The sequence below is a fragment of the Siniperca chuatsi genome, linkage group LG16 (assembly GCF_020085105.1).
Source record: "Siniperca chuatsi isolate FFG_IHB_CAS linkage group LG16, ASM2008510v1, whole genome shotgun sequence".
In the NCBI taxonomy this organism is placed as follows: Eukaryota; Metazoa; Chordata; class Actinopteri; order Centrarchiformes; family Sinipercidae; genus Siniperca; species Siniperca chuatsi.
The window spans coordinates 15,843,157-15,858,094 of NC_058057.1; the positions used below are offsets into that span (position 1 = coordinate 15,843,157).

Below are 14,938 nucleotides of genomic sequence, written 5' to 3' on the forward strand. Positions count from 1 at the left end.
TACAAAACCCTTTAGACAAAAGTTCCGGCAAGTAAAGATTTTGCTGAAGGACATAAAAAGAAAAAGAATGGACTGGGTTGTAATCTACAAGCAGAGACATGTTTTTACAGCATACTACAGTGTTGAAATTATTGCATAAACATTGGTGAAATGTTTGTGTTGCTATTGCCAAGTCATCCCAGATTTTGTTAATGTGAAACACCTATGATAAATAGTGTACAAAACACTCATTAGCTATTATTGTGACGGTGCTGCAGGATGTCAACTAATGGGTTTCCTTCTGATTTGTGTTCATAAAGAGAATTCATGCCCAAGACAGTAGGAGGGGATCCAAGCCCATTCACAGTTCGCAAGCCAGAGGAAACGGGAAAATCAGTGCTAGGGTGAGTGCATCCTTAGGCTATGTACATGTCCACATTTGTTATGGTATGGTTGGTATTTTTATTTTTATGTAATAAATCCCATGTCACTGTGCCCTCATACACATGGCTTCATTTGACACTGTGTTCTCAGGTAACCAAAAACAAGGCTCTGTCATTTGTGTGTGTGTGTGTGTGTGTGTGTGTGCTTCAATGATTTCCTTTAATGCTTATTCTTTATTCTTTATTTGGATCCCCATTAGCTTCCACAAAGTGGTTGCTAGTCTTCCTGGAGTCCACACAAAAACAATAACGATAAAAACAAACATCAATTCAATTCACACAGTACCAACAAAACAAGAAAATACAAATATAAATAAGTGAAATGACTCTACATGTGAAAAAATAGACAATAGTAGCTTACAATGAAAACAAAAAAACAAAATTGTCACAAATAAATACCAACAAAAAGAAAATACAAACAATCAAAAAGGTTCCTTTGATTTGTCTGATGTTAATGGAGACGATATTACAGGCAGAAGAAGCTCTATAAAGAACAGTTCTCATCACGCAATTTGTTTCGTAGACATGGCACCACCAGATGACCAGTGCTTACTTGATGTGTATTATACCTATGACAGAAACCAGTATACACACATTTTTCACAAAAGAAGACAAGATTTTAATATAGCCTCCACAGTAAGCCATGATAATCGTTGATGCATCTCGCACAAATTAGCACAGAAAGAACAATGAAGAACTAATCTGGCTGCTCTGTTCCAGGCAATTAGAAGTTGTTTTTATGTTTCTCAGCAGCTCTTGATCAAATGACAGGGCAGTCCTCCAGGTGTGACAGAATAAGTGACCAAACAATGGCAATCATAACAGAAGATGGAACATATGCAGAACATTTCCTTGAAATTTCCTTTGCCATCATGAAAACAATGTAAAAAATTTGTAAATTAATGTAAAAAAAAAAGTAAATTATCTAATTTGGTAATTTGGTTTAGTGACCTGCTGATATCCCATCTATAGACAATCTGAGTGCAGTGGCATTGGCAAGATCATTCCTACTACCAAATACAATACATTTAGTTTTGGCAATGTACATTAATAATTTGTTCATTCTCACTCATTTAGTAATGGTATGCAACTCAACATTTAGATTCTCTCTCAGCTCCACTAATGTAGGTGAAGCACAGAGCTAAGTTGAGTCTTTTGCATACATAGCTATATAAGCATATTTAACATTCATCATTCATCATCTATAAAAATTTAAAATAATAGTAGTCCCAAGCCACTTCCTTGTGGAACACAGGAAGATATTTTTAGCTTTCAGAAAAACTGCCTTTAAACACTTGCTGTGTTCTGCCAGAGAGGTAACCAAAGTAATCCAAGCAAGAGATAAAAGTGAAAAACCATAACATTTAAGCTTTGCAATAAGAATACTGTGGTCAATGACATCAAAAGCTGCAGTAAAATCCAAGAGCACAGCCCCAACTAGTTTCCTGTCATCCATATGCGTCAACTGATGATCAGTCATATGTACTAATGCAGTACTAATAGAGTGCCCTGGGCTATAACCATGCTGTGCTTTTGTAAGTAGTCAATTTCTACTAAAATAATTTAACATTTGATTAAAAATGATCTTCTCAAATACTTTACTCTGCATAGGGAGTATACTAATGGGTCTACAATTGGAGCCAGTAAAACCTGCTTTTCTTTGGGTAAAGGAATGACTTTATTGACTTGAATTGACTTTCCAAAGCTCTCGACAGGTCTCCCTGAGTAAGCATCTATTAAAAATATGACATACTGGTTTGGAAAGCACCCTAGCGAGCAACATCTCCTCAACTGTGTTCTAGTTAACCTGATCAAACATGTTTTATCTCTCACAATATTGTTAAGTAGTGAGTAATGTTGACATGATTTTCCTGACCTACACCAAACCACTGTAAATCTTTAACATCATTCATAAATGAGTTAACATTAAATCTTTTAAATAACCTGTGGTAAACAATCCTAACTCCAGACTTGCATTTTAGTCTTTCTTGTTAAAGCAATCAAATGATGGTCACTGCATCCCACTGATACTGCCAGTGAACACAGCTCATGTATGTTAGTGCAAATATGATCAACACACGTTGAAGTAATAACACCATCCATGGTTGTAGAAGTTCTTGTAGGTTGAGTCACAACTTGGGTAACATTGCAAACATCCGCCATAGAAATCAACTTCTTATATAATGGACAATTTTAAGAAAACAAGCAAGATATCCTTACTGACATCTGTCACTATATGTAGAGTTTCACATACTCTGTCCAAATACTTCACATTAGAACTGGTTGGCCTATAACAACAACAAGGAAATATTCAGTACATATATGAGTCTGGACAGACATGGATGTAAACTAAAACTTGACTGGTTGGCAGAAGCATACAACCACAGGGTGGTAATTCTAGTTTTTATTTTAGTTCTTGCATATAATCCAATTAACTCATGTATTTTTAGCCTGCAGCCCATTACTGATCAAAACTTGACCCTTGGATGATTTTAAAATATCCTATAAGAGTGAAAACCATGAAATTTTGTAAATCTAGGTTTTACATTTTGCACTCTTTGAATAAGTGTATGGCAGAGACGGTGTGTATATGGGTTTGGGTAGATTAATCTTTGATGTACATGGAGTATCTGACTCACTGTCTCTGAACCTTACCACATCATGTGTGCAAACATGCTCACACACGCAGACACACACCACATCACTATTTTCAGTCAATTCTGTACATCCATCCAACTTCTTAGCCACCTGTCTTGGTCAAGTCACAGTGAAGACATGGTGAGCAGTGAAATCCAAAGGTCTTCTCCCCTGAACATCTTTAAGCTCCTTCTGGAATATCACCAGGTTCTCCCTGGCCTTTTGGAAATTATATTTATTTTAGGATTCCTCTCTCCGGGGGTTATGCCTGGTATAGCTCCAAACAGACGCACTCAGGAGTCATCATTATCAGGAGCTCAAAAAATCCCTAGTGACTCCTTTCAATGTCAAAGAGCAGTGACTCAATTGAGACTAGCCAGACAGACAGACAGGGTCCAGTTCTCTTCACCATCACCACACATCTAACCTCATTTTGGAAAGTTGTTCCTCATTACATGAAAGGTATACAGGATCTTTTTTGGCACAGTATCACTTAACTGCAGGCCATCACAGTGTAAAGTATACCAGAGTACAGCCTGACCAAAACTGGATTTTTGATGCTTATACCAACATCTATATCAAGAGTTTAAAACATCTGACAACAATATATTGGCCAATATCCTTTTTTTCCCCACATCAACACATAAACATTTATGAAAAGGATCCCTTAAGTTTGTATTTTTAAAGAACTGTGACCAAGTTATGGACTGTATTGAGAGGGACATTTTACACTTATAAACTTGTCAGTGTACTCCGGTTGTACAATGTAATGATGCCACTGTTTCTAAATTACCTCAAGCATATATTCGGCATTTCTGTACTACATTTACTTGTTAGTCATCAGTCGACATATACGTCTATACAACAAGCTGCGATAAGCTAATTTAGGCCGATACAGTATATTAGCCAGGCCAATTTAGCAACTCTATCACCATCAGATTAAAAGTAAGACAACAATCAGCTTTCACAACAACTTTCTTATGTCACTGAAGTGGGCACTGTCCAGAACTGTCCGTTAAAAACAAAACTGCAGAGAAAACGAGGCACATTCTGGCTGTGCTTGCAGAAGCAAGCGTGTGGGAGAGGGAGGAGTTTGGAATGGTTATGAATACTTTTGAGTGATCTCAAAAACATTCTGTAACAACATTCAGTGACTCACCCAGGCTTTTCTTGGCAAAGGTGGAAAACTCTGAGCTCTAGCAGGATTATAGTTGCAGAATCAAGGGGGCACTTTATACATCCTCTGTAGAAGGATGATGGATCTGTGCTCTTTCCGATTCTTGGGGACTAGAGAGTTTGCGTCAGGTTTTAGTCAGGTTTATGTAGGAAGGAGCTGTGGAAGTACATGGTCCCATTGGTGCTGTGATGGGCAGTTTACTCTTAAAACACTCAGTCCCGCTGCTTGACTAAATTTTAAATGATACACAGTCTCATAACTTAGAGATACAAATATTCTTCAAAATGATATACAATATGACAGCTACCGTAATTACATGCCAATTTACCTGTCATTGTGCATGTGTGTGTTTGTGTGCATGTTCATTTTTGTGGCTGTTATTGGATATTGGCAGCAACAAGAGCAGTAAGGAAGAGACGCTGCTACAGAGGAAGACTGCCGCCAGCGCACCTCCTCCCCCGAGCGAGGAGGCCATCACCAGCACGTCAGAGGACGACTCGGAGGAGGACCGCGACGACGACGGATCCGTGTCCCAGCGCTCCACCCCGATCAAACTGCTGACAGAGTCTGGCGAGAGCACTCGCACACAGGAGGTATGAAAACACAAAGTATATGATGAACACTGTCCAGACATAATAATACATGTTCAAAGACACATCAAGGGAACACATTTACACCGCAACAATGAGAGTAAAATCAGATTTACAACACTTTAAAGAGGAATTCAAAACATAAGTACAACAAAATCTAAATTTGTATCACTTCGGAGCCTTATTGTTTAATTAGGAGGAAATAAAGCAGCCTATCAAATGAGATCCTCTAATGATTCAAGGATATGTAATCTCCTCTAAGGACCTCAGGGAAATGTCATCGCATTTCAGGCTGTGTTGATGCCACCTGCTTGTATTTTGGGCCTCAAAAGCAGTTGTATGTCACCCTAATTGTATTTTCTCCTCTCTATCTCCCCCGAGTCCCTCAGAAGAAATTAGTTCTGTGTTTCTGTTTGCGTCAGACCGAAGAAGTAGACGTCAACTTAATCAGCCTCAGTGACGGGGGTTTCCAGAGCAGAGGGTCTAAATGGCGTGGGTTTGTGTTAATGTTGGTTTTAGGGAGAATAAAAGAGAGGTGTGATGTTTGTCATTATTCCTCTCTTTTTTTCTCCATCTCTTCGCTCTTTATCGCTAACTCACTGTTTCTACTCTGTCTTACTCCTACATACCCTTCTGCACTCTCATATCATCTCTTTTTCTAAATTTTGGTTAGAAAAGGAATTACAAGCTGGTTGAACTGACTCCTCTTGTGTTGAAAACTGGACTGAATCAGTGTTCCGTAGGGAACCCAATTCTGTACATATACAGGACTGTACACATACCATGCAGAATGCAACTCCGTATGTATCCCTGTACGAATATAAGTTATTGATCCATGCTGCCATGACAACAAGTATGTATATTTTGTTGATCTCTCTTTGAAAGTGGCCTTTGGAAAGCTGGCCAGAAATGGATATCTGAATAGTCCTGTTGATACCAACTTGATTCAGGCATGAAATGAGAAACTAGCTTTTATTTGGTGACGTTTCAATTAAAATCTAGAGAAGCAAAGGTAAAATTAATAATCCTTTTGTTTTTCAGTCTGTTACCTTCAGCAATAGAGCTGTCTGTGTTCTTAAGTAAAATATTAAGCTGAAATCTATAATCTTTTTATAAATATATCGTTGTATCCGTCTTTTTTCTTGACAAATGTAAGTTTACATTTGTGAAAGATTTCTGAGATTTGTTTAAAAAAAGTTTTCAATTTTAATGTAAAAAGTTTTTGATTATTTACTCACTAAAGATGACTTTTTAAACAAAAAAATCATTCGTAAGGTGGATCAGAACCCATATTTGGTTGGAATCCTGTATAAATTTGTAGCATTGACCTCCACAAGGTCTTTTTGTCTTGACTAGTGAATACTTTTGCCAAATGGTGAACAAGTGACCATCTGATTCATTGTTCGACAGTTACTATATTCTGAAAGCTATAACATCATCTGTACAGGAAGCATTCTTGCTGAAACCAGCGTGCCATGTCCGGAGCTTCTTATGCAGCGTACTCATTATTCTCTCCAACATGATCAGGATCTTACTGGGATTTGATGGAAACATTACTTCTTTCCGGTTCTTGTGTTTACTTGTTGCACTCATGGGAAATGGCTTCCTCTTCTAAGGCCCAGGCATCATTAAGGAGTGGATGTAGGACATATGCAGTGGGATTTTGTATGCTTTTAGGACATCAGGTGATATGCGGTCACCTGCAGGTGTTTTGTCTGCCTTAATTTTTTGATGTCTCCTGTTTGGGTTGATGTGAAGGCCTGAGTCTGCTTTGACAATTTCAGTGCTTATTTCTGGACATATCTGAAAAGAGATCAGTTGTTTAGCAAATGTTTTCTTATTTCTTGTATTAGTTTGGTAATAATTCCCTGTGTTCATCACTACGAGCAACACCTTTCACATTACACGTAGTTATTGGAGCAATTGTTAATACAAAAATATATAGTATTGCAGCTTTAAAATGTTCTGCCATCAAACTAGAGGCCTCAGTCAGTATCACTCGCACTGAGTAAATTAGTGTTTTCTTAACTGCGCCTCTCAGTATATAGTTCACCACATGCTGTAATGTCTGTCTGTCTGTCTGTCTGTATATCTACCTATCTACTTACCTACCTACCTACCTACCTACCGTGGTGTGAAAAAGTGTTTTCCCCCTTCCTGATTTCTTATTTTTTTGCATGTTTGTCACACTTAAATGTTTCAGATCATCAAACTAATTTAAGTATTAGTCAAAGATAACACAAGTAAACACTAAATGCAGTTTTTAAATGAAGGTTGTTATTATTACAGGGAAAAAAATCCAAACCTACATGGCCCTGTGTGAAAAAGTGAATGCCCCATAAACCTTAATAACTGGTTGAGCCACCCTTAGCAGCAACAACTGCAATCAAGCGTTTGTGATAACTTGCAATGAGTCTTTTACAGAGCTGTGGAGGAATTTTAGAGAATTGTTGTAATTCAGCCACATTGGAGGGGTTTGAGCATGAACTGCCTTTTTAAGGACATGACACAGCATCTCAATAGGATTCAGGTCAGGACTTTGACTTGTCCACTCCAAAGTCTTCATTTTGTTCTTCAGCCATTCAGAGGTGGACTTGCTGGTGTGTTTTGGATCATTGTCCTGCTGTAGAACGCAAGTTCGCTTCAGCTTGGGGTCACGAACAGATGGCCGGACATTCTCCTTCAGGAGTTTTTGGTAGACAGCAGAATTCATGGTTCAAAGACAATTAAGTTTGAAACGGCAGGTTTTAAATGGCAACTGTTTCTTGATTCCCATCTTTATGACAACTGCATGTTGTACCAACTGCCATTTACCACATAGATGGATATTGATGATGCTACAAAATTGGCTTCATATTTTATGCATCAAGAAAAAAACATATAGGAAAACTGTCCAGAGAATAATTTTTTTCAAAAAAAATAATTTCCCCAGTTCCCCCGAAGCCTCTCCCTCCTGCTCCATCTGTCTCTTTCCCCTTCTGATTTATTATGTATTTTCTGTAAGTTTTCTCTGCTCTGTCTTGTCTGAGCCTTTAGCAGTGAGCTTGTCATGAATATTTCTGGCTGGACAGCTAGCTCACGTGTTGGGCGCACACACTCACTCTCATGCGTCTTGTGTCGCTGCCTCTGAGCCTGTCCCTGAGAATGGATTGCCAGGGTGCCGGCACAACACAAAACTGTTGAAATATTTAAACATCAGATCATTACAACGTTTGCCATGTAATTACACATGCTCATTTCATATTCCCCTCAATATGGGCGTACGTGTGCCTGCATGAACATGGATAGATTTGCAATGCGCGTGGGGTTATGTATAAGCAAGCATGTGTTTACACACTCGTCTGTGCTCTCACACACCATATGAATGTGTATGTTCTGCAGTAGGTGTGTGTTCCCATGTACTCTGTGTTTGTGTGAGGCTCTGTGTGTTTTTGTGATTTTGTTTGTGTGTGTGTGTGTGTGTGTGTGTGTGTGTGTTCACAGCTACTGTTTCTTGGACATGGTCCTGGAACACCCTCATTCGTTCGCCCCTCCCTGCAACTCAGATCAATACAAATACAGTGAAAACTGAATTCATTATTTGAGCATATTGCTGCAGTGTCAGAAAACAGTCAAAGAGAACAATCACATTGCTGACCGCTTTGCGGCCACTGCTGTGCATGCTGTTACATAACAAGCTTCCCTCGGTCCTTGTAGGTTAATAGAAAGAGGGTAAAATACACCTCTGGGATTCATAATTTGTTCATGAAATCATTTTTCTGAGGAGTATTTGCAGGACATTTTGAACAACCTGGGGAGTAAAAAGTTTGTCTCTGTTAAATCTTACTTAAAATACAGATAGTTAGGTTAATCTGTGGCTACGAGCCGTTAGATGTAGGGTTGCAATACTGTATTTATATACTTTTTGCATCAATGTGTCAATTTAATTCATTCAGTTAGCAACATTGAAACATGCTGCACAACTCTTCATTTTTGGCATTTCTGGATCCTGAATGCATGTTGGATGACTTACCTTCATCAGGGCGGTATCTGAGGCTGTTATGCCATGTGACTGATAAATCCCCATAGATACCAAGTATAAAAAACAACATTATCATCATCCTTGTTAAGAAAATTGTTAATTCACTGGATTAGCCAAAAACAGATATTCCCATATGAGTATTTGGTCTAAACATGGTCTCTCAAATTAACTAGTACAAAAATGTGGCTTAATTACTTGTTTTCTAAGAAACAGAAAAAATTGACATGTCCTGATTAGGAAATAACCTTGGACATATTTATTGTTTTCCTTTTAACTTGTTGTTTTCATAGCATTGTGTAATGATGATCCTCTGCAATTGTTTTATATTTAATTTTATCATAGTTTTAAGCCACATTAAAGCGCATTAATCTCATTGGTTAATTGCATTTTTGATTGAAGTTCTTGGTTAATATATTGCGCACTAGTGCTTTCTTTTTACATGTTTTTCTTATCAGAGCATACCCTCATGATCAGTGGCCCTTGGTTATAACTTCGTTATCTTCCAACTTGATTTGCTACCATTTATTTTCGACGAAGGATTTTTTTTTTTTAACTGCCTAATTTTCTCATGACAGAAAAAGTTCTGGTTACATTATCTTTTTATATTAAGCTTCTTAGAATCAGCTTGAACCGGTCTGACCTTTTTAAACTGACCTCTTGTTTTTTATTATTATTATGTCTTATATGTGTTATATACTTTGGACACTGTGTGCAAGAACCCCAGGAGGGCACTGTCCCTGAACATGAAACCACCTCATCAGACGGCAACAATCAAATTACATTCGTAGTTGCTTGGATTACACTCCTTGGGCCATCCTAATTAGTAAATAAGTTGTAGAGAAGCAGCTGAACCTGATGACTTTGTCTGTATGATTTTATATTTTGAGTTCCTTCTACTTGATTTGCTGTTTGGAGGAGTTGGCTCTTAGCAAGCAGCTTTACCTGCTGACAGTATCTCTTTGTATTATTGTTAACAATCCTCATAGTAAAACTTTTGTTAAAACCTTTTTGTGTTTTACTGTCTAATTCACATACACCTGTAACTTCTTACCTTTCCCTTTTCACCTCTTCAGGAGATCCAGCAGCAGTCAGTTAAGGAGCCCTATGGACTGAATCTGGCTGAGTTTCCTGCTGAGAAAGATCTACTCATATATAAAAGGTGATGGACACAAAGCTGGCACATACATGCATACATGGACTGTTTGATATTATAATGATGCGCACATTTTTAAATGGTTGGTAACACTGTATTTGACACTGTCAGAGAGGTATTAATGTAACTATATGGTTATTTTTGAGGCTGTAGTTAGCAGTGGTGTTAAACTGTAATGCATTATATTGCGAGGACAGTGTAGTCCCTCATTCGTCCAGGAGTGTTCTATCGTAGAAAAGGTTTCAGTCGTAGTCATTTGGACACTGTTTTCAGAATCAAGACGTTTCGGCTCCCATCCGGAAGTCATTCTCAATTGTGAAAATGGTCTGAGAACGCAGAAATGTAAACTAATCTGTGTTGCTTAGGCCCTACCCTCAGGGAGGAGTCTTCCTGAGTGTCTGCTGTTTACCCTGCCTAAGGGGAATGGGAATTTCTTTAGTTTTTCAGGTACTTGGTCATAAACCAAAGTATTGGACAAATTGAAATTTTGACCTGATGATGGCAGTAAATGTAAAGTCAGAGGTTCACCAGAGTTATTACAACTCATCCCGAAGGGGACACGAATGTCTGTACCAAACTGCATGGCAATCCATCCAATAGTTGTTGAGATCCACACTACATTTCCATGCATTAAAGTGTACTGTATGGCCTGCATACTCCATCTGGCCTTTGTTTGTTTGTTTGCCTTCAGCTCTCAGTAAACTTGTCTAGCATGTTCTTTGGTGCCACGTTGAAGCAAACGCCTGCAAAGGGAAGAGCTCCAGCCTTATTTTCTGACTGCCTCTGCCCATTTAACTGGTCCTGAGGAAAATGCTTTCTTTTTATTGTTATGGACAATGTATCCAGCGCCCAAGACAGAGAGGGGAGGAACAAGCAGTTAGTGTCAGCAGCCCCCTCAGGGTTATATAGGTCATTTTGCAAAAGGGACATTGTCAACTCTGCCCTGCTGTGTGCATTACACTTCTGACCTCACTGCTCTTTGTACCTCTCTCTTCGTTCACCCCTGAGTTTAATTTGTCTGTCCGTTCTATTTCATTTTGTCCTTTCTCCCTGTTTGCTCCCAACCATGCTGATGAGCCTCTAACAGTGAATAGTCATCGCAAGGCTCTGAAACTGAATACAACTGTGTTCTTTGGATGCACGTTTGATACAGTGTGATGCTTTTGTTGGAGCTTTAATAGCTTTTTTTTCCTCTCACTCGGCTGTCCTAAAACCACTGAGGATAACTGGTCCAGTGTATTATTTCACTAGTCAGTGTATGGTCATGTCTTTGAAGCAATATTTACCATTCATAGATTAACAACTTTATATTTTAGCAAATACTTGTATGAGTTCATGAATTTCATAAAGCGCATATCACAAAAATATAATTTTCTCTCTGGACCATTCACTTGAAATTGCACTACATGAACCAAATAACATATTTTATATTAAACACACCTGTATGCAATATATACCCAACAACCCAGTGTAATTGTCTGGAACAGTGGTTCCCAACCTTTTTCCCTGCCAGCTCAAGGAGAGTTACTTTATGATAAAATACACTTAGAAAATAGGGGACTTTAGTAATAAATGCCTATCTCTAACTCAAATAAATGCCTGGTTCTCTTTTCAGTTGAGGTGAACAAAGGCCCAGGCAGTATTTTACAATTGATGGTATGCTGTCCTGTTACTGGACCATTTTTCTTACTGTGGAAACTGGCCAAATACACACTCAGTTACCACTTCATTAGGTATACACAGCTAAAACTAATGTAATCTAATACACCAGCCCTGCAATAAACCCTAGGTTATAATGTTAAGTTTTTGTTGAAACTGTTAAATAAGGTGATGATTCAACGTCATGGTAATTTTGAAGGCTGTAGTTTTAGTCTAGATGATGACCATCACACCAACATTCTAGTTTCAAGATTCATAGATTCAAGTGCAGCATTCGACAACAAAAAAGAATTATCAGCTGTAAACATATTTTTATGTATATTTTCCCACACAAATGCTAAGAGATGATCTAAACATGTCTGTTAAGGAATGGTCTCTGTGTGTGGAGAGATTTAGACATGTTTTGTCACCCATAATTCATAAGCAAAGGCTTCTTGCCAGATTCATCATTTTTCAAAGGTTTTCATCACTCATTCAGAGAAATGTACCGTTGAAGAGAAACCAATACCAGTCGTTCTATTGATAACAGCCACAACAAATCAGGATGCAATGCAAACACCAGGAATGTTGCTGTACTGAAAGCAACTGGTTCGGGAATGATCTCTGCATGTGCAAATATGTAAAAGATCAGTGATGAAAGAAAATGGCAGGCAGAGAGATAGAAATGTGGTATAGGATAAATTAATTTACTTTTAGGATGAATCCCTACAAGATTCACTTGTATTGACCCCGTTTCAACATTGACTCTAATGAGGTCCTGTGCATGCTCTAGGATTTAAAAAACACCTGACATGACTTTTATTTCTTAGATTTGTTTCTTTGACTTGACAGGCACAGTTTTGAGGCGTGATTGAAGCTGGGGAATTAACTTTTAAAAAAAAATCCAAATTGTAGTGAAGAATGTGGTTCATATCCTCCTACTGTAGTGGCACATAATGAGAATGAAACTGCATTCATTATTGAGGCTGGAAGTTGGAATTGCTCCAAAGATGTTAGCTGCAGCCAGAGCACCACTAATCAGTGCATTAATATTAAAAATCATAAGCAAGAGCCAGAGGGGAACTCTCAATTATTGCATAATATTGTGTCTTTGCCAAAGAAAAATAACCCACGGGGAAATTTGATGACAATGAACATTTCAGATCTCAACAGACATGTTTAGCTCATCTCTGGGTATTGAAAATAGACAATATGAACCTGAAATTTAAAGGGTTCTTCAGAGATTACTTACACTGTTACCCAATTACCTTTTGTTAATTTCCTCTTCACACGATGAAGATGGAAGGAGCATGTAGCTGTGACAAATGTGTGTTCAGTATGTGCATATACTATTTTGCAGGAATATTTGTCTTTTTCATTTTGTGTTTTTTTTTTTTTTCTGCAGGTTTGCACATCTGGGCATGAACCAGCACAGGGTGGAAAGAACTGAACACATAAACCTGGCAAACATCATCTGCTTGTGAGTAAAACATTTGACACACACACACACACAGAAAAAAACCCCAAACATATGTACCCAAACTCAATAATCCCTCACTCACATGTAATGTGAGCATTACGTTGTAATATTGGTTTGGAGTTACAATTCGGCCCTTTAAAATACCATGCAACATTTCCAGTAGACTTGGGACAAGTGAACACAGTTGCTCACACTTAGTGGTCTCCAGGCAGGCTTCAAGCCGTGCGCTGTTCAATCTTCCCCTCTTATAACCAAAAGCTCATTCTTTACTTTTCGGCGTCCCTGCTATTTCCCAGTCAGTCTCCACCCCTTCGCCTTCATGCTCACTGCAGCCATGACCCAGCGGGTCATAGACGGAGTGTTTTTTCCTCAGCTAGATTCAAAATTCAACCACGTGGGATGGCAATGTGCAGGCGTACGGACGCAAAAGCAGTTTCCTTCTTTGTCTTGCTCTCTTTCTGTCTAGCTCCAACTCCACACTCTCACAGACAGCATCTCAATGACAAAATGCCTCGTCGGGATTCTCGCTCCCTCTCACACATACTGTTCATGTCTGCATTGCTAATGTTGCAACACCACCAGGACGCAAATCAAACAGGCTCCAGTGTTTTCATTTGAAATGGTTGGTTGGCTGTCACTTATTTAATCTCCACACTTCATTTTAGCGCTGTGCCAGCGCTGGAGAAAGATTTGGCTGGACCCATTAGGAGCTAAATGTAAGAATTTAGGTTCAACATTCAAAAATTAACTAAAATTATCAACAGAATGTGAAGAAATCACAGTGATGACGTTATGTCAAAGACGTCTATCTATTTTGTTGCAGAGATATCCACCGAAGTTATCATGCTAACCAGCTAGCCTCAGCCCGTCCTGTCTCCTGTCTCCCACCTTGTACCTCAAGATGCAATAGTGAGTCTCCCTAGCGTCCGGTCTGCCCTCTGTCCAACAACACAGAGGTGGTTTTCTTGCCGGGTTGGGCTCCTGGCACCACAGGACTGACCCCGCTGTAACCCCCGTCAGACCTACGGAGGTGTGGGCGCTGACTGATGCCCGACCTCTCTCGCTCCTCTCCCGCTTCACGCCTCTCCTGAACCCGCCGTGTCTTCATTCTCCCCAGAGTCAGAGTCCTGGTCGGAGTCGCAGTAAATCACCTCCATACTGTATTCCCTGTTGTCAAGCTGGCCTCCATCGGTCTCGGATACTGTGTTTGGTCCCGGTCCGGCCATGTTCGGGAGGCTGCTAAGCCGAGCTGAGTCAGGGAGCAACAGGACCGCTAGCTGCACGGCTTACTGAGCTAACTAGCTAACAGCAGCTACAGTTAGCAGTTACTCTGGTGATATGCTGCCCCCTATTTGTTAGTATGAAGTATGAATTCGACAGGTGGCCAATTCTTACATATTGCACTTTTTAACAAAGGCTTTTGACGGAGACAGAGCCGATAGGAAACGGAGAGATGAGCACAATAATTTCTCGGTACAATTAAGACACGATCCATGATTATGAAGATAAAATAGAAATGCATGGCAAAAACAGCATATTGTCAATATTTTAGAGACCCCCCAAAATTTCACAAATCATGTCTTATTAAGGGGAGCCAAGCTCACACCCTGGCTGTCTATAACCTTTTTTTAGAGCGAACACATGACTCTTTGTGGCTCTCTTTGAACACGTGACTCTTTTTTTGTACATACATTTGCTCAAAAAAACTTATTATACTTCACACGGTGGCAGACATACAGGTATTGGCTTCTTCAGTCATCAAGGAATCATTACATCTTTTCATCCTTGTTCAGTTTGCATTTCTCCTTGTCCTCCTATAT

The 14,938-nt window shown here is 39.2% G+C and overlaps 1 protein-coding gene across 2 annotated transcripts in view; it reads left to right on the forward strand.

The window, feature by feature from the left end:
- Positions 1 to 14,938, forward strand: part of fig4a (FIG4 phosphoinositide 5-phosphatase a) — a 58,775-nt gene that overhangs the window by 36,639 nt on the left and 7,198 nt on the right. For both annotated transcript variants that reach the window (XM_044170336.1, XM_044170337.1), the window contains exons 20-23: positions 300 to 383; positions 4,631 to 4,829; positions 9,921 to 10,006; positions 13,044 to 13,118. In XM_044170336.1, the coding sequence (XP_044026271.1) occupies positions 300 to 383; positions 4,631 to 4,829; positions 9,921 to 10,006; positions 13,044 to 13,118 (444 nt within the window). The remainder of the gene's footprint in view (positions 1 to 299; positions 384 to 4,630; positions 4,830 to 9,920; positions 10,007 to 13,043; positions 13,119 to 14,938) is intronic.